At 44.1% G+C, this 26,965-nt stretch overlaps 1 protein-coding gene across 1 annotated transcript in view; it reads right to left on the reverse strand.

Annotated features, from left to right (window-relative positions):
• IPO5 (importin 5) overlaps positions 1-26,965 on the reverse strand; it is a 531,657-nt gene that overhangs the window by 374,864 nt on the left and 129,828 nt on the right. Inside the window, exons 7-8 of the mRNA XM_069205185.1 lie at positions 19,680-19,802; positions 19,457-19,577 (exon numbers count right to left, since the gene is read on the reverse strand). Coding sequence (XP_069061286.1) covers positions 19,457-19,577; positions 19,680-19,802 — 244 coding nt within the window. The remainder of the gene's footprint in view (positions 1-19,456; positions 19,578-19,679; positions 19,803-26,965) is intronic.

The raw sequence follows: 26,965 nt of genomic DNA on the forward strand, positions 1-26,965 counted from the left end.
ATGGCTATGCATGAAGACATCATGCCTAGGAGTTTTAATACCATTTTTGCTTGTATCTTTTGTGTTGGATACATGGCCTGTATCACCTTGTGAAATGTTTGAACCCTTTGTGGACTTGGAGTGGCTATCCCTTCTGTTGTGTTGATTGTCGCTCCTAAGTATTGCTGTGTTTGACACGGCAAAAGGTGTGACTTTGCATAGTTGATGGAGAAACCCAGCTTGTGAAGGGTCTGTATGACATACTGTGTGTGACGTGAACACCTTGTTAGCGTGTTGGTCTTGATTAACCAGTCGTCTAAGTAAGGGAACACGTGTATCTGCTGCCTTCTGATATGTGCAGCTACTACTGCCAGGCATTTTGTAAAGACTCTTGGCGCAGTTGTTATTCCGAATGGCAACACTTTGAATTGGTAATGTATTCCTTTGAATACGAACCTTAGGTATTTCCTGTGGGAAGGATGTATCGGTATGTGGAAATACGCATCCTTTAGGTCTAATGTGGTCATGTAGTCTTGCTGTTTCAGCAGTGGGATTTTATTACAATCACGGAGGCTCTTATTATGCTTTCTTCTCTTGCTTTAATTCAGATAGCAGCCAAGAAAAAAACTACAAATCCCAACATACCCTGTTGGGAAAACTACAAATAAACTACTATGTCATACCATATGTCATAACAAGTAACCAATCACGAACATGGAAGGGTATAAACATATTGACTGATAGCCGCAAGTCCTCTTTTCTTGCTGCTAGCAGTCAAGGATAAGTACTACCTTTCTATTCATGTATATTTATTGTCTTAATCAGTGTGTTTTTTAACTTATTGGACTTAGTTTCAATATAACTTATAACTTTACTTTCCTTCTTCCTTCTTTCCGTGTCCTTTTCTGTCGGCAACGTTATTTTTATTGCCTTTCCTTTGGGTTGGTTATCGCGCCCCAACGTTCTAAATTGAACGCCTGGGGCGCGCGCTCTAATCCGCTGCGTTTTTCTTCAGAACGCGAGCGGATTGAGCCAGTTGACAGCGTGTTTTGAGACGCGTGTCGGATCAGCTGTTTCTCAGCTGAGGCTTCTCGCCTGTCAGTCAGCGCTGCCGGGAAGAAGCATACTCATTTCGGTAAACGCGTTCATTATTTAATTACCCTTCAACGTGGTCACGCTTGGCTGAATTATTTATTTAGTGCCGTTGTGACGGTAACGGAGACATTTAAAACTCAGTTTCAAATTTAAACTAGTTCAGAAACGAGTTTATCTATTTAAAAATAAGTATTTAACTCGGTTTTTAAGGGAAATTTTAGTTTCTTCAGTTTTAAAAAAATCTTCAAACATTCAAATCTCTTTTAAAAATGGAGAATTATTCGGAAGAAGACGACGCTCAACAATTTAAAGAAGATTTGGATCTATTTATCCAGGATTCTGTTCAGAAGGCGGTATCTTCCTCAATTTCGGGGTTTTCTAAAACTTTTGAAGCCTCCATTAAACGGCTAATTTCTTCTGCTTCTCCTTCCAAATCTAGGAAAAGAAAGTCAGACAATGTTGAGGATCACTCCGACTCTCCTGCAAAAAAGGTAACTAATCAGCCGTCTCCCCCCAGCACTTCCTTTCCTATACAGATTACTAATTTGGGTGACAGAGGATGATTTGGGTGGTTCTGATTCGGATATAGACTCGGATAAGGATGATCCAGACATAAGGATCTGGCCAGGGCCTTCGGAGAAGAGGCGTAAAACTTCTCTTAATAAACTGGGAGTCATCGCAATCAAAAATAAAAAATTCTTTATTGGACTTTGAGGGTCAACCGATGTTTGACCCCTCCCTTATCCGTCACCCAAATTCCACCGAATGGACTCCCTGTGATCACGTTTCGGAATACGTGCTTAAGAATTTGCGACAACCACTAGACAAATTAGTGCGCAACAGACTTAAATCCGAGTGTCCCAGACCTTCACTGCCCAACAACATTACCAATACTCCTGCCATAGATCCTAATAGGATTATGTTTTTTACCAAATTCGGGAAAGATCCCAAAAAAGGAGTGGACAGAGCCTGGACCAACTGTCAGGACAGGTTGCTGGACATATCTGGTCCACTCACCAGAATTTTGGACCTAGCGGAAGAGGCTAGAATGGAGGGTAAGAAAGTGAACCCGGTAATTCTTTCTAATTGGGCCCAACGGGCGATATGCCTTCTTGGCAACGCAAATGCATCAATGGCTCAGGAGAGACGGAAAAGTCTACTTTTAAAAATTGATCCGAAACTTAATTCTCTCGCTTCTAAAGAGACTGGTCCGGAAGCCAACGGTTTGCTGTTTGGGGACTCCTTCCTTAAAGAACTCAGCAAATATGTACAGACTTTTACTTCTATGGATAAGGCACAGTCTTCCATGCACAAAATCTTCCACTCCCGTGTTTTTGGAAGAGCCGGCAAAGGTAGGAGCCGCTTTGCCGGCCGTTACACCCAGAGGGGTGCGGTCAGTCAGACCAGAGGCTCCACTTCCTACCCTCAGGAGTACAAGCCACAATTTTACCCACAAAGATACCGGTCTTTTAGACGTGGCTTCAGGACCAGAGGCTCCCAGAACGCAGGTAAGCGCTCTTCCTTATGGCTCATTGTTGGTGGGAGGCCGGACGGCTTTGTTTATAATGAATTGGCGCTCTCTAACCGCAGATCCTTGGGTCCTGCAGACAGTCTCGGGTTATCACATAGAACTTTATTCAATTCCGTTTCAACATCTTCCTCCAAAGCCCTTAAAGTTTTCCGCACAACAAGATGCTCTTCTCTCTCAGGAGGTCCACTCTCTAATTCTCAAACAGGCGATAGAGCCATGCGAACCTCATCCTTCAGGCTTAATCAGCACTCTTTTCCTCATACAAAAAAAGAACAAAAAATATCGTCCTGTTATAAATCTAAAGGCTTTCAACAAATTCGTGGTTTACCATCATTTCAAGATGGAAACCATTCTCCATCTTCGAGATTCTTTGTTAACAAACGATTGGATGGTCCGTTTAGACCTACAAGATGCCTACCTTTCCATTCCCATTCATCATTCCTTCAGGAAATTCTTACAATTTCAGTGGAACGACCAATTTTATCGATTTACATGTCTTCCGTTTGGCCTTTCCTCGGCCCCTTGGTGCTTTACCAAGGTATTGAAGCCAGTGGTAACTCATTTACGAACACAGGGATTCAGGATCATCGTATATTTAGACGACTTTCTAATCTTACATCAGGACAGGTCCATTCTTTTACAGCAGGTAGACACATTACTTTCTCTCCTTCAGGATTTAGGTTTTTTAATAAACAAAGAAAAATCCAACCTCATTCCATCTCGTCTCATGGAATTTTTGGGATTTCTCATAAATTCGGTCAAGGCCACCCTTCATCTTCCGACTCAGAAAATTTCCCATATCAAAAAGGAGATTCTCCTAGTTCTCAGCAAATCTCAACTTTCGATCAAAACTCTCGCCCGGATAATCGGGCTATTAGCATCTTCTATTCAAGCCATATTTCCAGGCCCTCTTCACTATCGAGCTCTTCAAAGACTAAAAATCCGACATCTCAGAGAAGGTTTTACTTACGAAGACTTGATTTTTCTAGACCACGAATCCAGAATCGAACTCCAATGGTGGCTCGATCATCTAGACGCATGGAATGGCCGGGCAATATTCTCTACAGCACCAGATCTTGTCTTAGAATCTGGATGCAAGTCGGACTGGTTGGGGCGCAAGATGCGCTCAGTTCTCGACTGGAGGTTTATGGTCAAAAGAGGAGTCTTATCTGCATATAAATTGTTTAGAGATTCTTGCAGGTTCCTTTGCGATCCAAACCTTCGCCAAAGACAGGGTAAGCTGTTCTATTCTCCTCCGGATGGACAATCTTTCAGCGGTTCGTTACATAAATCATCTGGGAGGTACTCGATCAAAACCCCTTGCCGAACTAGCAAAGAGCCTATGGGAATTTTGTCTCCAAAATCAGATTTCTCTTCGAGCAGAGTATCTTCCGGGGGATATGAACACAATCGCAGATTGGTGTTCCAGATATCTTCGAGATTCCAGCGACTGGCGTCTTCACCCTTCAATATTCAAAGTTCTTTCTTCCAAATTCGGTCCCTTCTCGGTCGATCTATTTGCTTCTCGTTTAAACAATCAGATTCCGCGATTCTACAGCTGGCGACCAGATCCTCAAGCTTTGGCCATCAATGCTTTTCAACAAGACTGGTCCAATCAAACCAACTATGCTTTTCCTCCTTTCATTATGATTTCCAGAGTTTTAGCTCAGGTTCGACGTCAGACCACCAGAGTACTTCTGATCACCCCCCTTTGGAAGGGTCAGCCTTGGTTTCCGCTAGCTCTCGAATTACTTATAGACTTTCCGATCCTTCTTCCAATATTTCCATCCCTTCTATTAAATCCTCAGGGTCAATCGCACGATCTGATACTCAATCAGTCCCTCCAATTAGTCTCGTGGATGGTTTCGGGTCTGCCTGGAGAACCCCAGGAATTTCGCAGGAAGCTGCAGATTTCATACGTCAGGCCTGGGCTCCTGGCACGACCCAAGCTTATAGGTCAGCCTGGTCAGTCTGGCATAATTGGTGTTTGCTCAGGGGTGCCAATCCCATTTCAGCAGATGTCGTCCTAGTTGTTAATTTTTTAGCATCATTGGCTGCTCAGGGTAAGGCCTATAGAACGGTCAATATGTATAGATCCGCCATTTCCGCGGAACATGTTAGAATAGATAATAAACCTATCGGTGAGCATCCTCTGGTATGTCGATTGTTAAAAGGGGTTCGTTTTTCCAAACCTCCTTTACCCAAGTACAATTCCATGTGGGATGTAAATGTAATCTTACAGTTCTTTTTATCTCAACCGTCTAATTCTCTTCTATCTCTAAAATTACTTTCTGCTAAACTAACCATGCTTCTCTGTTTAGTTTCTCTGAAACGTATTTCTGATGTTAGAGCATTAGATGTGACCTTGGTACAGTATACCCCTCAAGGTGTTTTTTTTCAGATACAAAGAAGAACAAAAACTAAATTTAATGTCTGTTTGTTATCCATATTTTCCCGAACATGTTAATTTATGTGTGGGTAATTGTTTGAAAGAATACATTGCTAGAACCAAGGATTTGAGAAGGTCTTCGGAAACCCAACTTCTCGTTTCATTCAGACCCCCTCATAAATCGGTCACTTCCACCACCTTAGCACGGTGGGTGAAATGGGTTATGGATTTGGCTGGTATTAACATTTCCATTTTTGGGGCCCATTCTACCAGAGGAGCTATGGCTTCCAAAGCCTTTTGGGCAGGTCTGAGTTTGGGAGACATTCTCAAATCCGCTGATTGGTCTAATGTTTCAACTTTTAGAACTTTTTATTGTAAACCTGTCTCTCATGTAGCTAATTCAATAATTTCTATGCTTTGAACTAAGCATAATAAGAGCCTCCGTGATTGTAATAAAATGGAGATTTTCTTAGCTTCAGTGAAAGAAAGTCTTGATTTTATTAAAACACGGAGGCGAGTATTATCCCACCTCTGTTGTTACTCTGTTAACCCTCCCTTTTATTTTTTATTAGGTACAACCTCCACCAACAACCAGTCAACTTAAAATTTTTCCTCCACTTTCACGAGACATTCCGCGAGCGGCGCTCTACTCAAGTCAAGCAAGGACTTTGTTTCAGGATCTTCATTCCTAACCTGGATCAAAAGACTATTCATATTATATATCGTTGTGAAGCTCTGTTTTCAATTCTTTTGGCATGTATAATTTTATTGTTGATATTTCCGTTGTTCAGAGTGACTTAACTGCTCTGCAAGAAAAGAGGACTTGCGGCTATCAGTCAATATGTTTATACCCTTCCATGTTCGTGATTGGTTACTTGTTATGACATAGTAGTTTATTTGTAGTTTTCCCAACAGGGTATGTTGGGATTTGTAGTTTTTTTCTTGGCTGCTATCTGAATTAAAGCAAGAGAAGAAAGCATAATACTCGCCTCCGTGTTTTAATAAAATCAAGACTTTCTTTCACTGAAGCTAAGAAAATCTCCATTACGTCTTGTAATGTGACCATGTGAAAGTGGTCTGATTTGATGTAGGTATTTAGTGTTCTGAGATCTAGTATTGGTCTCAGTTTTGTCCTTCTTTGGTATTAGAAAATGCAGTGAGTAAACTCCTGTGTTTTTCTGTAGGCTTGGTACTAATTCTATTGCGTCCTTTTGTAGTAATGCTTGAACTTCTAGTCCTAGAAGATCTATATGCTGTTTTGACATTGTGTGTTTTCGGTGGGACGTTTGGAGGGAATTTGTGAAATTCTATGCAATAGCCATGTTGGATAATTGCTAAGACCCAAGTGTCTGTTATTTCTTCCCAAGATTCGTAGAATTGGCTTAGTCTTCCCCCCCACTGGTGTTGTGTGATGGGGTTGTGACTTGTGAGTCACTGTTTATTTTGAGGGGTTTTGGGACCTTGAAATTTTCCCCGACTTCTTGGGAATTGGCCTCCTCTATATTGTCCCCGAAAACCTCCCCTTTGATATTGACCCTGGTAGGTAGGTGGTCTTGTCTGTGAAGTGTTGGTTTCTGTGGGTTGACCCCGAAACCCTCCCCTAAAAGGTGTCTTCCGCAATGTGCCTCTGCTCTGCGGGGAGTAGAGTGCGCCCATGGCTTTGGCTGTATCGGTGTCCTTTATTAGTTTTTCAATGGCAGTGTCTACCTCCGGCCCAAACAATTGCTGTTCATTAAATGGCATATTGAGCACAGCCTGTTGGATTTCGGGTTTGAACCCAGAAGTGCGCAGCCAAGCGTGCCTCCGTATTGTGACTGCAGTGTTTATTGTCCTTGCAGCTGTATCGGCTGCATCCATGGAAGACCGTACCTGATTGTTCGAGATACTTTGTCCCTCTTCCACCACTTGTTGCGCTCTTTTTTGGAACTCCTTGGGAAGGTGTTCGATGAGATGTTGCATTTCATCCCAATGAGCCCTGTCGTATCTTGCCAAGAGTGCTTGCGAGTTGGTGATACGCCACTGATTTGCTGCTTGTGCTGCAACTCTTTTTCCTGCTGCATCAAATTTGCGGCTCTCCTTGTCTGGAGGTGGTGCGTCGCCTGATGTATGAGAGTTGGCTCTTTTACGAGCTGCCCCCACAACTACTGAGTCCGGTGTTAGTTGTGTTGTAATAAATATTGGGTCTGTGGGAGGTGCCTTATATTTTTTCTCCACCCTTGGAGTTATGGCTCTGCCTTTAACTGGCTCCTGAAATATTTGTTTTAAGTGCCTTAGCATTCCTGGGAGCATGGGAAGGCTTTGATACTGGCTATGGGTGGAGGACAGGGTGTTAAAGAGAAAGTCATCCTCAATAGGTTCCGAATGTAGTGAGACATTGTGGAATTCGGCTGCCCTTGCGACCACCTGTGCATATGATGTACTGTCCTCAGGTGGTGACGGTTTAGTTGGATAGGAGTCTGGACTATTGTCAGACACTGGGGCGTCGTAGAGGTCCCATGCATCGGGATCATCCTGGCTCATTGTGGTATGAGCTGGTGAGTGCGTTAGTGGTGGAGTTTGCGCCGGTGATGCATGTGTTGATTGTGGTGGAGAAGGTGGTGGTGTTACTTTCTTTACCACCTTTGCTTGTGGTTGCTTGTCCCCTTGTTGGAAAACAAGTTTCCTTTTCATCTTGATTGGGGGAAGAGTGGTTATCTTCCCTGTGTCTTCCTGGATGTGAAGCCTCCTTTGAGTGTAGTCAGTTTCTGCAGTTTGAAGCTCTTCACCAAATCTATGCAATTGGGTGTTTAGTCCTTGTTCCTCTGTATAGAGAACTAATTTTCGGTTCCGAGGCTTTTTTCGGTACCGAAACCGTTTCGGTAGGCTTTTTAGGCTCCGAAGAAGATTTCTTTGATTTCGGCGTGGTATCTCGGTGCCGAACATCTTCGGTGCCGCTGTGTCTGCGCCGAATTGTCTCGGAGCTGGTGTCTCGGCTCCGAGGTTGCTGTGTGGCGGTATCACGACCGGAGTCGGATGACTTCGAAAAAGGGCATGCTGGTGTCGGTGCCTTGGCTTGGTCACCTAGTTTTTGGGTTAAGCCATGGCCGGTTGGCAGTGGCGTCCCCTGGGCTTTTGTGGACTTTTCGTGAGTCCTAATTTTCGACGTCTTACTCACGGTTGGTATGTCTTCGGCGTCGGATTCCCCCGAATCCGACTCGTGGATGGAGAACGCTTCCTCTTCGTCCTCGAACCGATGTTGTCCTGTCAGCGTGGACGCCATTTGCAATCTTCTGGCTCTTCGGTCTCGGAGCGTCTTCCTCGACCGAAACGCTCGACAGGCTTCACACGTATCCTCCTTGTGCTCCGGGGACAGGCACAAGTTACAGACCAGATGCTGATCCGTATACGGATATTTGTTATGGCATTTAGGACAGAAGCGGAACGGGGTCCGTTCCATCAGTCTTGAAGTCGCACGCGGTCGGGCCGACAAGGCCCCGACGGGGGATCAAAATTACCCCGAAGGGCCACCGGAGCTCTTCAAGATTCGGTGTCGATTTGTTCTAACTAACCTGATACCGAACGAAACAATACCGAAGATTTTTTCCGAGATTCTAACTAACTTTCCGACCCGAAACACGGAGCGAAAAGGAACACGTCCGAACCCGATGGCGGAAAAAAAACAATCTAAGATGGAGTCGACACCCATGCGCAATGGAACTGAAAGGGAAGGAGTCCCTCGGTCTCGTGACTCGAAAAGACTTCTTCGAAGAAAAACAACTTGTAACACTCCGAGCCCAACACCAGACGGCGGACTGTGCACAGCATGTGTATCTGCAGCTACACATGCCATCGAATATATATATATACACACACACACACACACACACGTCACTTACCCAGTGTACATCTGTTCGTGGCATGTAGTGCTGCAGATTCACATGCTATGCATACCCTTCCGACATTAGCGGTAGGCTCAGTGTTAAGTTGTTTTTCTTCGAAGAAGTCTTTTCAGAATCATGGGATAGTGTGACTCTTAGGTTCCATGGCGCATGGGCATAGACTCCATTGTTAGATTGTTTTCCCGGAGAGGGAAATGAAAGGAGTGAGAGTATAGCAATATAAAGAGATAACCATGCAAATGTAGATGTATAGACGTATGTACAAGTGTTAGAAACGTATACGACTACAGACTTCCAGGGAGGGTGCATGTGAATCTGCAGCACTACATGCCACGAACAGATGTACACTGGGTAAGTGACATTTTACGTTTGGTGGCATGTATAGCTGCAGATAAACATGCTATGCGTAGACTACAAAGCCGTTATTCCTCCAAAAAAAGCGGTGGCTAGCCTGTAGGAGCTGAAGTTGTTTGGACTAAAGTCTTTAAGACAGCTTGGCCTCCAGTGGCTTGTTGCTGCGAGAACACATCCACACAGTAGTGCTTTGTAACTGTATGAGGGTTCACCATGTAGCTGCTTTGCATGTATCCACCATTGGTAGGTTTCCTTAAAAAAAGGAAAAAAAAAAAAAAAAAAAAAAAAAAAAGGAATGTGCTTTAGAAGTGATCAAAAGTTGTCTCTTTGCAAGAACATGTTTGTATACATCTAACAATCCATCTTGCTAAACCTTGTTTTGATATAGGATTGCGTGTATGTGGTTGTAGGAAAGCCACAAAAAGTTGCTTTGTTTTTTCTAAAATGTTTAGTTCTGTCTATGCAGTATATAAGAGCTCTTTTGAGATTTAAAGTATGAAAAGCTCTTTCTGCCACAGAATCTAGCTGTGGAAAGATTGGCAATTCCACTGTTTGATGTGAAAAGGAGATACTACTTTGGGAAGAAATTTTCGATTTGTTCTTAGTACAACCTTATGCTTGCATACTTGGAAAAAAGGTTCTTCAAGAGTGAATGCTTGTATTTCACTAACTCTTCTTAAAGTAGTAATAGCCATAAGGAAGGAGACTTTCCATGTTAAAAACAGAATTATTGAAAGTACTTTTGAAGTACTTGGGAGTGAATCTCCCATTTGTGTTTGTTGGTGATTTCTGCTGAGGAGATCTGCCAACTGATTGTCTATTCCTGGAATGTATTGTGCTAGTAGGTGAATTTGATTGTGAATTGCCCATTTCCAAATTGTTTGGGCTAGAAGGGACAGCTGAGATGAAGGTGTCCCTCCCTATTTGTTGAGATAATACATGGTTGTCATGTCTGTTTTTATGAGACCATTCTTCTGTTTAAGAGGTTGAAATGCTTTCAGGGCAAGGAACACAGCTAATAATTCTAAGTGGTTTATGTGTAGCCGTTTGACATCTCAATGTCCTTAAATGGTTTGATTGTTTAGGTGAGCACCCCAACCGATCACTGATTCATCGGTTTTAATTATGGTCTGAGGCACAGGGTCTTGAAACGACCGCCCCTTCATTAAATTGCTGTAATTCCACCATTGAATATGTGTTTGGCGGTCCAGCAACACTAGATCTTGAAGTTGACTGTGTGCTTGTGACCACTGTTGTGCAAGGCACTGTTGTAAGGGCCTCATGTTTAATCTGGCATGTGGGACTATTGCTATGCAAGAGGCAATCATTCCTAGAATCTTCATAATAAATCTTACATGTATTGTTGATTTGGCTGTATGAGAGATATTAAGTTTTAGAAAGCTTGTATCCTTTAGTTGAGCATTTAGGATAGCACCTAGATACAGTTGTACTTGTGCTGGTTGAAGGTTTGACTTTTGGTAGTTTATAGAAAACCCTAGTGTCCAGAGTTTCTATCACATAACGAGTATGTTTTTGGCATTGTGTGAGATTGCTTGATTTTAGTAGCCAATCGTCTAGATATGGAAAGACACGGATGTGTTGTCTTAAGTATGTCGCTACCACTGCTAGACACTGAACACCCTTGGAGCTGCTATGCCAAGTGGCAACACTTTGAACTAGTAGTATTTTCCTGCTACGATAAACCTTAGGTATTTTCTGTGAGCTGGGTGGATGAGTATGTGGAAATACACATCTGAAGTCTGGAGCAGTCATAAAATCTTGTTTTTGCAGTAGTGGAATAACATCTTGCAGAGTTACCATGTGAAAGTGCTCTGACAAGATGTATAGATTGAGGGGCCCGAGGTCTAATAGGGGCCTGAGGGTGCCATCTTTTTTGGGAATTAGGAAGTATAGTGAGTATGGATAAGTTACTTACATGTAAATCCTAGTTCTCTTCCAGGGGTATTCTCATCAAAGTCATAAACATTGAATATTCCCGCCCCCGTGCGGGGACCCCGGAGCATATATAAAATACACACATGTATAAGTATGAAATATACAAGAAAAATATATTGTTTTTTAGTAGACAATTTCCATACCAAATTCATGCATACATGTGCATAACAGCAATGCAGACTATACTGATAAACAGGCTAAAATGCTGTATTTCTATGGAGTTATATATATATTTTTTTAAACACTTATAAAAGTGCAAGAAAAAAAAAAAAAAAGAAAAAAAAAATCCAAAGCACCATAGCTGGGCCCAGGAAAAGAATCACTAGCAACATCTGTGAAAAAAAAGAGAAAATCTACATTGAAAACCATACAGCATTATTAGCTAATAGGCTGCATGCAGGTTAATACAGCAGAACCACAAAATTTGGCACTGTGCCTTTAAGACCCTGAGCACCTCCTGTATCCCACCATGCCTCAGGGGTGAAGGAGAGGTGACAGTTGGTTCACAGTTAGGTCAGTACTTTTTTACGGTGACAACACATCCTACATATTAGATAGATGGACCGTCCTGCACTTCTAGGAGACTTACGTCCGGGGAGTATGGTGGGTTGTTTATGACTGATGAGGATACCCCTGGAAGATAATTAGGATTTACAGGTAAGTAACTTATCCTTCTCTTCCAGGGGATCCTCCTCAATAGTCATAAATATTGACTAGATTAGCAAGCCCATCCCTTATCTCTGCGGACTGTAAAAGAAGTGCAGGAAAAAGACACACTATGCAAACAAATTTCTCAGAGACGCCTGCCCAACTCAGGCGTCCACTCTGGCATCTGAGTCCAAACAGTAATGCCTAGTAAATTATGTACAGATTTCCATGTAGCAGCCTTACATATTTCAGAGATTGGAACATTATTAAGGAGGGCAGCAGTAGCCGCTTTTCCTCTTGTCGAATGAGCCTTAGGCCTAGCCAATAAAATGTTAGCCAATTGATATGCAGTAACAATACATGAAACTATCCATCTAGATATTGTTCTTTTTGAGGCTACATCGCCTGTTCTCATATGTCTGTAATTTACGAACAGGTGGTGAGATGATCTAATCAATTTGGTCTTATCCAGGTAGAATTTTAGCACTTTTCAAATCCAGGGAGTGCAATGCTTTCTCCGCTGGGGAAAAAAGTTGGTAGTGATATAGTCTGGTTGATGTGGAAATCCGACATCACCTTTGGTAAGAATGATGGAGGAGTTTAGAACGACTACTTTCATGGAAAACCGTACACGGTTCCTTGGAAAACAAAGCTTGAATCTCACTGACCCTCCTCGCCGAAGTAATGGCTACGAGAAAAGCTGTCTTCCACGTAAGGTGTTGTTAAGAAGCTTTGTGGATAGGCTCAAAAGGAGGGCCCATGAGTCTAGATAATACTATGTTAAGTTCCCATGGAGGTGAGGGTTTTCAAATGGGTGGAAAAACCTTCAAACCTTCGAAATCCTTGACTACTGTCATTGTAAGAAGGATTCCTGAGAAGGTGACTTACGATACGCTGTAATGGCAGATAAATGTACCTTAATAGATGACACTTGCAGACCCAATTTCGCCAGATTGAGCAGGTAAGACAATATGACCTCCTTCTGAGCCAGAACAGGATTCTGACCCTGCTGACGACACCATATGTAGAATCTCTTCCACTTGAATGCGTAAGAGCGCCGCGTGGAAGGCCTTCTAGACTCCTTTAAGATGTTCATGCATTCCTGCGAGAGCCCTAGATGCCCATACTGCAGGAATTCAGGAGCCATGCTGTCAAGCTCAGAGAGGGAAGGTTGGGGTGAAGAATCTTGCCTCCCAGCCTGCAAAGGAGATCCGGTCTGCATGGCAGCCTCTTGTGCAGTTGTTCCGATAGGTTGAGGAGATCCGTGTACCAGAACTGACGAGGCCATTGCGGGGCAATGAGAATCATTCTGGTGTTGGGTCTGTAGAGTGTGTTTATCACTGCTGGTATGAGGGGGAAATCGGTGGAAAGGCGTAGAGAAATATCCCTGACCAGTCGATCAACAGGGCATTCCCTAGAGACCCCGGACGGTAGAACCTGGACGCGAAGTCTGGGCATTTTTGGTTTACCTCGTCTGCAAACAGATCTGAGGCTGACTCCATTGAACGAACGAAGATGTCTTCGACGTCGTCGTGAAGAACCCAATTGTGAGCGTCCAAGGGTTCTGCTTAGGAAGTCCACCTCCACGTTTTGGTGCCCTGGGAGGTGACTCGCTGTAAGACACATTCCCCTCGCTATGAGCCAATGCCAAATGGCTCGAGATTCCCGAGAGAGGGGTCGGGATCTCGTCCCTCCTTGCTTGTTCAGATAATACATTGTCGTCGTATTGTCTGTCTGCACCAGGAGAGACTTTCACTGAATCGATGGAGCAAATGATTTGAGAGCCAGATGAACCGCTCTGAGCTCCAGCAGGTTGATATGGTACGACCTCTTTCTTGGACCACAAGCCCTGAGCTTTGAGGGAACCCAGATGAGCTCCCCAGCCCTGAAGCGATGCATCCGTTACCAGAGTGTCGGACGGGAGTGGCTGATGAAAAGGAACTCCTACTGACAGGTGATGTCTGCGCATCCACCATTGTAACGATTGCCGCACGCCTACTGGAAGCAGCATTTTGTCTTCCCAGTGGCCTGTGTGTTGATTCCAGTTTTCCTCCAGAGCCTCTTGAAGAGGTCTCATATGCAATCTGGCGTTCGGGACAATGAAAGTGCAAGAGGCCATGGAGCCCAACAGAGATGTCACCTGACGGGCCGTAGGCGCGGGAGAACCCAGAAAGTCTTGACACTTCCTCCTTATTGATAACAGTCATTCCTCCGAAGGATACACTCTTTCCAGCTCTGTATTCAGTATCGCTCCCAGGTAATAGAGGGTTCGTGTTGGGATGAGGGTGGACTTTTGGAAGTTGACCTGCAGACCTAGGGATCGGAAGACACTGAGTACAATGTCCAGATGGTCTTTTGCCTGTTCCCGAGAGGAGGCTTTCAGTAGCCAGTCGTCTAGGTATGGATAAATGAAGATTTTCTGCTTCCTTAAATGCGCCGCTACCGTTGCTACACACTTAGAGAATGCGCGAGGGCCAGATTTTAGGCCGACAGGAAGCACCTTGAACTGATAGTGTTAGGAGGCTATCACAAATCATAGGAATTTCCGATGCTTGGGAATGATCGGGATATGAAAATACGCATCTTGCAGATCTATGGAGCACATCCAGTCTCCACGATGCAGTTGAGGGAAAATCTGGTGAAGAGCCAGCATCCTGAACTTTTGTTTCCTTATGTATTTGTTCAGCAGCCTCAAGTCTAGAATTTGTCTGAAAACTCCTTCCCGACCCTTCTTTGCTACTAGAAAATAGCGTGAGTACACCACCTTTCCTCTTTGTGCGACTGGAACCTTTTCTATCGCCTTTTTCTGTAACAGAGCATGAACCTCTTTGCGTAATCATAACTTGGCCTCAGCAAAGGCAAAAGGTCAGGGGGTAACCATGCCAAAGAAGCATTTCCTTACATATATACATACACAGATATATATACATACACAGAGATAGTATATACAGAGCCTACTTCCTTCAGGCAAATGTGAATTGACCAATGCCAAATCTTTTGTGCTAAGAGACACAGCTGTGACGAGTGTGTGTTCCCCTCCCCACCCTCGTTGTGATAAAAGTTTTGTCATGTTGTCTGTTTTGACAAGGATGTGTTTGTGGGCTACCAGTGGTTGAAATGCTTAATGCTAGAAAGACTGCTAGCAGTTCCAAATAATTTATGTGAAGTTGTTTTTGCTGATTGTCCCATGGACCCTGTATGCTGTGCTTGAGGTGTGCTCCCCACCCCATCATGGAAGCATCAGTTGTGATAACAGCTTGAGGCGCTGGGTCTTGGAATGGCCGCCCTTTGTTTAAATTTGTAGGTTTCCACCATTGTAGCGAGAAGTGTGTTTGGCGGTCTAGCAACACTATATCTTGAAGTTGACCCTGTGCTTGTGTCCATTGTCTTGCTAGGCACTGTTCTAAGGGTCGCATGTGTAATCTTGCGTTTGGGACAATGGCTATGCATGAAGACATCATGCATAGAAGTTTCATTACAAACCTTACTGGGTAGTGTTGGTTTGATTGTATGCTCGATGTTACATGTTGGAACGCTTGGACCCTTTGTGGTCTTGGAGTGGCAATTGCCCTTTGAGTGTTGCTCCCAAGTATTGTATTTGGGATGGTTGCAGATGCGATTTCTGGTAATTTATAGAGAAATCTAGTTTGTGTAGAGTTTCTATGACGTATTGCGTGTGAAGAAGACACGGTTGTTGAGTGTTGGTTTTTATTAGCCAGTCTAAATATGGGAATATGTGCTGTCTCTTTATGTGAGCGGCTACTACTGCTAGGCATTTTGTGAATACCCTTGGGTCCACTGTTATCCCGAACGGTAGCACTTTGAATTGATAGTGTACGCCGTGCATTACAAACCTTAAGTATTTCCTGTGAGAAGGATGGATGGGTATGTGGAAATACACATCCTTGAGATCCAATGTGGTCATGTATTCCTCTTTTTTAGTAATGGAACCACGTCTTTAAGTGTTACCATGTGGAAGTGGTCCAATTTGATGGAGAATCAGTGTTCTGACATGTAAGATAGGTCTTAACGTTTTGTCTTTTTTTGGAATTAGGAAAATATAGTGAGTAGACGCCTGTTCCTTTCTGAGGATTGGGTACGAGCTCTATTGCTTGTTTTTGTAGTAGTGCTTGGACCTCTATTTGTAATAGGTCTAAGTGTTGTTTGGACAGATAGTGTGTTCTTGGTGGCACATCTGGTGGGAATTTTGTGAATTCTATGCAATAACCATGTTGGATAATTGATAGGACCCATGTGTCTGTGGTAATATGTGCCCAGTTTTGATAATATGTGGTTAAACCCCCCCCCCCACTGGTGACAATTTTGTGTTGGGGTTTTGTGACATTGAAGTCACTGTTTGGTCTGGCTTGGTTGCTTGGAACTTTCCCCTTCCTCTTGGGAACTGTCTTCTATAGGAACCACAAAACCCTCCCCTTTGATATTGTGCCTGATAGGCGGGTCTGGTTTGAGAGGGGGAAGGCTCTGATGTTTGGTGCCAAAAACCTCCTCTGAATTGTGGTTTCCTAAAAAGGTGCCTCTGACGTTTGGGGAATAGAGCGCGCCCATGGCTTTGGCTGTGTCTTTTTCTTTTTTAACTTCTCAATTGCTGTGTCAACTTCCAGCCCAAAAAACGGTTCCTGATTAAATGGCATGTTCAACACCGCTTGTTGGATCTCTGGCTTGAATCCAGAACTTCTTAACCAAGCATGCCTGTGAATGGTTACCGCCGTGTTGACTGTTCTTGCTGCCGTGTCTGCAGAGTCTAGTGCGGACCTTATCTGGTTGTTAGATATGGCCTGTACTTATTCCACAACCCGTTAAGCACATTTCTGGTGTTCCTTGGGCAAGTGCTGTATGATGTGTTGCATCTCGTCCCAGTGTGCCCTGTCGTAGCGAGCAAGTAGGGCTTGCAAATTTGCAATCAACCATTGATTGGCTGCTTGTGCTGCCACTCGTTTGCCCCGCTGTGTCAAACTTTCTGCTTTCTTTGTCAGGCGGTGGAGCGTCTGACGATTGAGTGTATGCTCTTTCTTGCCGCTCCTACAACCACTTAGTCCAGTGTAAGTTGTTGTGTTATGAACACAGGATCTGCTGGGGGAGGTTTGTACTCCTCAACCCTAGGCGTGACAGCCCTTCCCTTAACCGGCTCCTGGAAGACCTGTTTCGCGTGTTTGAGCATGCCTGGGAGCACTAGCAGACTGATAGGAAGCGTGGGTGGATGCCAAGGTGTTAAACAGGAAATCAACCTCCACTGGCTCTGTGTGCATTTCTACGTTGTGAAACGTAGCTGCCCTTGATAGTACCTGCGTATATGCAGTACTGTCTTCTGGAGGTGACTGCTTTGTTTGATAACAATCCGGACGGTTATCCGATACTGGTGCATCATATAAGTCCCATGCATCAGCATCATCCTGTCATCCCAGTATGTGTGGGTGACTGCATTGGAGGTATTCCCACTGGTGACAGTTGGTGAGTGGGGACGGGACGGTTGTGGTGATACCCTTGGTGGTGGGGATTTGTCTCTAACCACCTTTGCCTTCGGCTGCATTTCTGTCTCCTGAAATGCAAGGTTCCTTTTAGATTTGATTGGAGGTAAAGTTTGTATTTTTTAAGTCTTTCTGGATATGTAGCCTCCCTTGTGCATGGTCCGGTTCTTCCATACTTAATTCCTGCTCAAATCTAGGTCTTTTCTTCATTTGGCTGGAAAGTCCTTGCTCTTCTGTATAAGAGCTTCTTTTTGGCTCCTCAGCCGCTTTTTTCAGTACCAAGGTTTCAGATATAGTCTTTTTCGGTTCCGAAGATATTTCTCTCACTTTGGGTGAGTCGCACTCTGTGTCGAGATCGTTCGGTGCCGGAATCTCGACCAAGTCGGAAGTCTTCGGCAACTCTCTGGCCTTTTTCGATGCCAATGTTTGGTCACCTTCTTTTCGGTGGGTTAAGCCATGGCCTGTTGGCAGTGGTGTCCCCATGGCCTTAAATGTCTGTGTGAGTTTTGGACGGGGCAGGTTTACTCAGGTCGCTGCACCGTCTAGGTTCGGTCACTTTCAGATTAGTCCGAGTCCGTCCCCTGGATGGAAATGCTTTCCTCCTCTCAGACGTCAAATTGCTCTTTTGGTGTCGACACCATCTGCAGTCTTCTTGCTCGTCGATCTCTTGGGGTCTTCTTCGATCGAAACGCTCGACAAGCCTCGCAAGTATCCTCCCTGTGTTCAGGTGATAAACACAGATTACAGACCCGGTGTTGGTCTGTATAAGGATACTTCGAATGACACTTAGGACAGAAGCGGAAGGGGGTCCGGTCCATTAGTCTGGGACGACGGGTGGGGTCGGGCCGACCAGGCCTCGGTGAAGAACGGAAGCCCCGAAGGGCCACTGGAGAACTCTTGATTTCAGTGCCAATACACTAACCCGGTACCGAACGATAATACCATCATTAGCTAACTTCCCGATTCGAAATACGGAGCGAAGAGAAACACGTCCGAACCAGATGGCGGAAAGAAAACAATCTAAGCGAGTCGACGCCCATGCGCAATGGAGCCAAAAAGGAGGACTCACTCAGTCTCTTGACTCAAAAAGACTTCGACGAAAAACAACTTTTAACACTCCGAGCCCAACACTAGAAGGCAGGATAATGCACAGCATGTATATCTGCAGCTACACATGCCACCGAAGATGAAGATAGAGATATATAGATATCTATATATAATTTAAAGTTTACCTATACGGTTATAGACAAATTCCAGTACCCTATAAACTCAACATGCAGAGATAACATGTTAGAATTTCCTAAATTACTAGACATCTAAATCAGCTCTCCTATTACAAGACATTTGCCTCAACTATGATCTAAATTTTCAGTTCAAATTAATTTCTCGCCTTTCAGTGTGCTCTTGAAACTCTGGTTTGATATTAAAAATAATTAAAGGTATATAGTCTTCTGTGACTAGTGTCTTAAGTTTGACTCAATCCCAACAGCTCTTTGGATAAATGTGTTCAATCACCATCTCTCACTCTTCAGCTTAACTTCCTGTCTCATTTGCATATGTCACCTAAGCGGTTCAGAATAATCCACCATCCCTTCTCTAATTCCACAGAAAACATGTGCTTTTCTTCCATGAATATGTTGAAACTGGAAAAATAATGAGCTATAAATGACAGAACATGAAATCTAATCATTCTTCACTAATTCTTAAAAAAAAAATAAAAAAAAAAAAAACTTTCATGAAGTGTTTACTTCAGTTGCTCCTACTGTGGGCTGCACTGAATAATTAAACAAGGCATATGTTCCCCAACATGGCTACCGAAGCGTGAACGATTTGATTAAATGGCAACAAAATGTATGGGTGTTATTTGCCACAATAGGCAGTATTTATCTACGGTTATGACTTGGTGAGGAATAAAGGAATGCCAGACATTTAACATGAAAAAATATAGAATCTTAACAGGGTATACTTTCTTATAATTGTAGTTCAGTGTGTGGATACAATCTTCATGCAAACACTAAACGAAAGCCGAGCCAGCTTGCGGTCAGAGCTTTTATCAGTTACAAAATTCCATTGTCAAGTCAAAACTCCAGTAGATCGGCTGTAAAAGAACAGTCCAGAATAAAAAGTGCAGTACACTTACTAGTTTGTGAAAGAATACTTGTATGCTTCCTCAACATGGCCGCAGCAGTCTCAGAAAGTGTCACTATCACTTCAAGTGCCAGTTGTCGCTGCATATTACTCAGGTTAGTATCGGCACACAGCTGCAATCAGAGTAAATTTGAGAAGTGAAAACACTGCCAGCTCGGATACTTCTGTACAAACAATTAAAGGAAAAAACATTGACACATTCTGAGCAGGTTTACCTTCAGACTCAACTGCAATGTGGGCTCCAGGTGTGGGCGCAAGTATTTAGGAACTGTATCTGCAATCTCAACCAAGGCTTTCAGTACCAAATCATCATTCTGATAACAAGATTCGTTGGCAGCCTAAAAAAAGGGCAAGGACAATCAATCAGCATTTCAATTACATAGAATACAGATAACACATAAGGAAAATGGTTTGTCATCTCAAGCTGCTTGTAGGAAGTTGGCTCTGTATATACTATCTCAAAGTAAGAGATACTGTGCAGAGTCCAAGGGTTCCCCTTAGAGGTAAGATAGTGGCAAAATTAGATAATTCTAATGCTTTATTTTGTGGTAGTGTGGTCGAGCAGTAGGCTTAGAGGGTAGTGTTAAGCATTTGCTGTACACACAGGCAATAAATAAGGAACACAAAAAAAAAAAAAACCTTACTCCAGGCCAATAGGTTTTTATATAGAAAAATATCCTTTAATTTATTTTTAAAACCACAAGTTCAAGATTTGAAGTCAATACATAAAATGCAAGGTACTCCACACAGGTAAGTTAGGAACTTTGAATTAAAGCAATATCATATACAGTCTGTTAAAATAGCAATAAGCTATTTTAAAAGTAGACTGAGCAAAATCAACAGTTCCTGGGGGCAGTAAGGATAGATTCGATTGTGAGGTAAGTAAGAAACTTACAAGTCTGTTCCTGGGCACAGATAGGCGCCTATGGAGAAGGGGTGCTCCGGTTCCAGTCTGCCAGCAGGTAAGTACCCACGTCCTCAGGGGCAGACCAGGGTTTTTTTTTTGGTAGAGCACTGGGTGGGTGGGGGCCTTGGGAGGGGGTGGGGGCCTTGGGAGGGGGAGGGGGGGGGGGGGGGGACAAGTAGGCACACAAAACACCCTCAACGGCACAGGGGCAGCCGGTGCAGTGTGCAAAGCAGGCATCTGGTTTTGTATTGAAATAATGGACCCGGGGGTCACTCGAGAGGTGCAGGCAGGGGCTTCTCAGGCCAGCCACCACTTAGGCTAGGCAGAGGGTCGCCTGGGGGACACTCCTGCACTGAAGTTCGGTTCCGTCTGGTCCTGGGGGCTGCAGGTACAGTCTTGTCCCTTGTTACAAGCAGTTGCGGTGAGGGGGAGCCTCTGACTTCTCTGCAGGTGTCGCTGTGGTGGTCCAGGGGGGTCGTCTCGGGCTACTCACGGGGTCGCAGTCGCCAGTGTGTCCTCCCTGTGGTGTTGGTTCTCTGGCTCTAGAGCCGGGGCGTCTGGTGCAGAGTGTGAAGTCTCACGCTTCCGGCGGGAAGAGTGAAGTCTTTAAAGTTGAAGAAAAGTTGCAAGTTTGTTGCAGGTTTTTGAGCAGAGCCGCTGCGAATGGGAGTTTCATGGTCCAGAGGGGCAGGGCAGTCCTCTGAGGCTTCAGAGGTCGCTGGTCCCTGTTGGATGCGTAGCTGGTTGCAGGTTTTCAACTCAGCAGACAGGCCGGTAGGGCTGGGGCCTAAGCAGTTGTCGTAGTCAGTCGACTCTGCAGGCTTGTAGGTCAGCAGTCCTTAGTTCAGGTTGCAGGAATCTGATTTCCTGGGTTCTTGTGTGCCCCCGAATACTAAATTTAGGGGTGTGTTTAGGTCTGGGAGGGCTACTGTCCTGGAGTGTGTCTACACCCTCTTTGTGCCTCTCTGAGGGGAGGGGGGGTGGCACATCCCTAATCCTATTGGGGGAATCCTCCCAAACTGGGATGCCCTGTGGCGCTGTAACAAAAGGGGTGAGCCTTTGAGGCTCACCGCCAGGTGTTAGTTCCTGCAGGGGGAGGTGTGAAGCACCTCCACCCAGTACAGGCTTTGTTCCTGGCCAGGGGGACAAAGGCACTCTCCCCATGTGGCCAGCAACTCACCTGCTTGTGGCAGGCTGGCAGAAACTGGTCAGCCCCACACTAGAAGTCAGGTTGGTAATCAAGGAGCATTTCTACAATGCCCTCTGGGCGCAGGTTACAATAAATTCTACACTGGCATCAGTGTGCATTTATTGTGCTGAGAAGTTCGATACCAAACATCCCAGATTTCAGTGTAGCCATTATGGAGCTGTGGAGTTCGTTTTTGACGGACTCCCAGACCATATATTCTTATGGCTACCCTGCACTTACAATGTCTAAGGTTTTGCTTAGACACTGTATGGGCATAGTGCTCATGTACATATGCCCTCACCTGTGGTATAGTAGACCCTGCCTTAGGGCTGTAAGGCCTGCTAGAGGGGGTGACCTACCTATGCCACAGGCAGTGTGATGTTGGCATGGCACTCGGACGGGAGTGCCATGTTGACTTAGTCTTTCTCCCACCAGCACACAAGCTGTGAGGCAGTGTGCATGTGCTGAGTGAGGGGTGCCCAGGGTGGCATATGACATGCTGCAGCCCTTAGAGACCTTCCCTGGCATCAGGGCCCTTGGTACCAGGGGTACCAGTTACAAGGGACTTACCCGAGTGCCAGGGTTGTGGCAATTGTGTAAACAAAGGAACAGGTTAGGGAAAGAAGGATGGGGCCTGGCTAGCAGAGTCCCAGCACACTTTCAAAAGTTAGCATCAGCAAATGCAAAATGTAAGGGGTAACCATGCCAAGGAGGCATTTCCTTACACTGCTCTGCTTGCAAGTACGCCATTCACCAAAACAAGACATTTGTTTGCAAAGTCCAGTAGGTTGCGAGAAGGTAGCTAATGCATAAGAAATGAATACCTGCCCAAGTAACATACATTTTAAGCAGTTTATTAGGTTTCACAACTGCAGTGCTGAAATTAACAAAATGTTAAATTTGACACGCTGCAGCAGGTCGGGTTATGGTAAAAGGTTTGATGGGAGGCACACCATTCATAAACAAAATTACCCCACATACAACACAGCAAACACTGCAAAAAATGAATGGCCATTTTAAACCTTTACACATTATACCTTCCCCTTCCTGCCTAGTTATTCAGAGGTTTATGCTTTGTGCAAAAGTAGGCATGTGATGCATGGAAATCTAAAGTGCTTTGTAAAATCATATGGATGAATACTTTCAGCCAGAATGAACTGAAGACGGTAGGGCAGAGACTGCCGAGGCAAGTAGGAAATGGGTGACACTACAGCCCTACTATTAAAACAAGCGTCCTCTAATTTCAACGAGCAAGGTGATGTAGCTAATGATCAGGATAATTATATTATTCCACCTTCAGGAACGCCCATGTCACCCAACATATCAAGCGCTGTACCAACAGGTTCACTGTAGATGTATTGTGGTGTACCGTTAACTTAACCTATTACCAGAAGTGCATCCCCAGTTCAAGCTGTCTTCTAGTACAAACAGAGGGTTACAAGATGGCACTGCTCCAAACAATTTCCATCTGCTATGCCTACTGCAACTGACCTGTTCAGCCATCATGCACCGAGCTCCAGTTCCAAAGTGCACTACCTTTAACCATGCTTCCAGAAAGTGAAGGTACTGGACTGAGTGGGAAGACATTTAGCAGGTTTGCTAAAAGGACCGAAATCTGCACAAGGTTCAATATTCCCTGAACAGTCATTGTTGCTTTGACATACATTTTAACTTTAACAGCTAAAATCCTACGTTGCAGCAGGAGATTTGCACCCAAAAAGATTTTACACATTTGTTGAAGCTGGGAGCTAAACCAAACAGAGTGATTGATTTGCTGTTGAATACAGAAAAAGGCTTTGAAAGACTCATTGCATTACCCATTTGCAGAATTGATGGCTATGATATTTGGCCCCTCATTCATAGGCATGACTAAATTACTATGTATACCCCGCCCCCCCACCCAATGTTTATGCAAATAGGGGTAATTTCAGTAGAATGGAATTGGAGACACACACACACACGGTACCCACTCTCACCATTGCTTTCTGCCATAGAGCCACTATCATGCCAGTTTAGACTTTATGGATACCTGTGTGATTCAAGTAAGGGAACCAAGACAGTTAGCCTCCTTATATGCAGATAATCTGCTGCATTTACAAAAACCTATGGAGGCAATGCCATCACTTCTGATGTTACTAGATAATTTTGGAACAAGGTAGGCTTAAAGTAAAGAAGTCACTCATATCCCCTAGCTAAGCTGTGTAAGAGCCCTCAACAGAAATACCTTGCGAGCTAGGCGAGTTCAGGTACCTAGGCATATTGGTAACCGAGTGCAAATGGCATAAATTAAACAGCATAAATGATGGTGTCTATGGAATTCAGTATTTCTGGATGTGCCTATCCCTTTCTATGGCAAATACGGATATTTAAAAAAATGCTGGTGCTCCCTAGAAACATGTAATTGTTTCAATGCAGTTTTAGAAGATGATTTCAGAGCTGAATACGAAATAGAGACCCATATTACATGGTTTATTATGGGGCAAAAACGTATTAGCATCAAAATGGATATACTTACATGCACATACGAAGATTGAGGCCTCCGGGTTGAAGTTAGGGAGGCATACTATTTAGCACTAGTGAGACATGAAATTAATATGGAAAAGGCTCATCACCAGCTGGGGTAGCTAGATGCCACATGTTTGAGCTGCAGATAGGGCAGAGGCCAGATTTTAAGCAACTGGGGGGGAAATGGACTTCTCAAAATTGAGAAGAGGGGGCTGGAAGGTGATGGGAGACGTATGGATATCAGCTTTGCCTTCTCTGGTCTGTTTATACAATATTATGCTGTGCATGACAGTTCACCACATACTGGGCGATATGCAAAAAAACACCAAAGGAAAAAAAAAAAAAAAAAAAAAAGTCTTCAGTCTTTGAGCTCTTGCTGTCAGCAGAGTAGGGGGCAACACAATCATTAGATGCCCCATTGCAATAAGTGATACAGGAAGGCAGCTTTTGAAAATCCAGAGAACTGGTAAACAGTCTTCTCAAATTCCCAACTGGATAGCGCACTCACATGTAAAGAATCTAGTAGTGCCAGATTCTCACCGCTCTACTGCTTTTGTCCATGGAACAAAAATAACCCCAGCTATGCTACTCAAAATTGACCCACATGTCAAACGTCCTGCCTCAAGAGCGGGGAACTGGAGGCTACATAACTATGGCTTGGAGTTGTGCTAGAATAGAATATTAGTAAGTTACAGATCTTTACCAGACACAACCAAATCACAATACCAATGTTGCCTCAGACATGTTTACTGGGCATAAATGCCTTCACTTCTAATCATAAGTTATAAAAAGGTTTGTTCAGTTTACATTACTCTTAGCCCAAAAAGCACTTCAATGACATAGCCAAGTACCAGGGTCAGTAAACAAAGGGATGAAGGGTATTGCATAATAATCTCTAGCAGAGGAGATTAGAATGAAACTCACTAGAACTGATGAATATCCCAGATAACATTTCTCAGGCAAGTGTATTATCAAGAGATTTGATTTACACACACCCCCACGAAGTACAACATGGTTTTGCATTTGTGAAAGTGTTGGGGAATGCATTATCCACTATAAACTTGCTAATTAGACTGAAGAATCTCCTGTAGAACACAAGGTTGAACTGTGGATGAATGATTTAGAACCTGTGTAGAAAATAACAGGTCATTGAAAGCTATCTATGCACACAAAAATATGTTTTCGCAAATCAAAGATTACCAATATAAAGAAAAAAAAAAAATAGTCTGGCAACTCAATGGAAATGGTGACCATCTCCTCATTAGTTATGGCTTTGCCCTCTATCAAGAATCTGCTTAACCACGTAGTGTAGATTAAGTTGTTCAAGTAACTGCACTAAAGCTTAAAATGAGCATGGGTGCATCCGGCAGCAGGTAGACTAGCCTTTGAAGTGCCGGGCATGAGGTCAGCTGCATGCAGACACCGTGCCTTTTAAGATATGCAAGTGCATGACGTGATCCCATTATGTGAACAGGTAAATAGCAGGGGATGGGTGGATAGGGTGCAACTAACCAGCATGCCATGAGGATTTCTTCCCAGCAGCTCTCCAATAACCCCACACACTGCAAACAATTGCCACACGCAGGCTTTCTAAAGTGCTGGCAAGGGGTCACCTGGTGCCTAAAAGTACTGGAAGTCCACAGAGCCAGGTAAGGAACCCTCATGGAGCCAGCACCATGCTCAACTACTGGATTCACATCAGTATAAAAGGGGAAAGCTACAGGAATGAGAGCAGCTGTGCCCTTGGGTACTTGAAAGGGCAGACTAAGGAGCGGCTTCCCATCCATGAAGGCAAATGTCAGCTGAAGTAAGGAGTAACTCATCACTCCAGTGGCTACACAGAACAAGTCCCTGCTGTGGGCACGCAGAGAGGATCCCAGAAGGCCTACATGGGGAGAAAACGGAGAACCGCACCAACAGTGACAGACACTTGTGAGGAAAGCAATCTGCTCCAGAAACACAATGGGATGCACAGGTGCAACAGCACTGGTTAAGGCACAAAATCTCAAAAGTTTCTCAAAGACGCACAGTACAGTTGTCCATGAAATCATAATGCATGGAAGACCCAGCACCACTTGGATACTCTATTAAATAGCACAAACAGACAGTGGGACATTAATGTGCAGGTGCCACCATTATCCTATCTATTGAGCACAGCTTGTTGGGGCTGAACTCTTTGCACATGCTGAGGGGGGATACAAGCTGCAAATCTACCAGTGCCTTGATACAGCAGCTCACAGTAGAGAGTGGCTAATGCTATTCCTGAGGGTCTCCTTGTCAATTGGTATGTGTAGGAGGCTGGCCCTCTATGTAGTGTGCAAGGCTAGTCACACTGTGCAGGGGATCCAGGCAACCACACATTGGTTTACAGGGGTAAAAACTAGATGACCAATGAACCTTAAAAATTAGAGCATTAGGTGAACAGTTAGGCCAATTATGGAGAAGTGCAAACATTTGCTGTACTCACAGTATCAATCATGATACTCAGACTTAAAGGAATAACAGACCATTTTATTATAAAAGAAAATTGTATTTCTATGTTATTTTTAAAACCAAAATCATCAAAATTGGTCAAGTACTAGTTGAGATTTTAATTTCTGAAGTTTAATAAAAATAGTCTTTGTGGGTAATTACGCACCATAGTAATCAATAAGAATAAAAAATAAAAATCACCTTTAAAAATACATAAAATCATACAGTTGGTTTACCAAGTTCTTTTGCAGGTTGGTCGAGGTAGTCGGTATGCACACTGTACCAGCTGGAGAAGTTCGGGCAGCTCCAAGATCCAGCGGGAGCAGTAGTGAAAGGTCTTTGGAGCTAGTGCAGGGCCACTGCAAGGAACCACTTGGAAAAGGACTGCACAGGTAAGTTTAGAGGTGGTTCCTTAGGTTCCCCTTGGA

The sequence above is a fragment of the Pleurodeles waltl genome, chromosome 8 (genome assembly GCF_031143425.1).
Source record: "Pleurodeles waltl isolate 20211129_DDA chromosome 8, aPleWal1.hap1.20221129, whole genome shotgun sequence".
Classification (NCBI taxonomy): Eukaryota; Metazoa; Chordata; class Amphibia; order Caudata; family Salamandridae; genus Pleurodeles; species Pleurodeles waltl.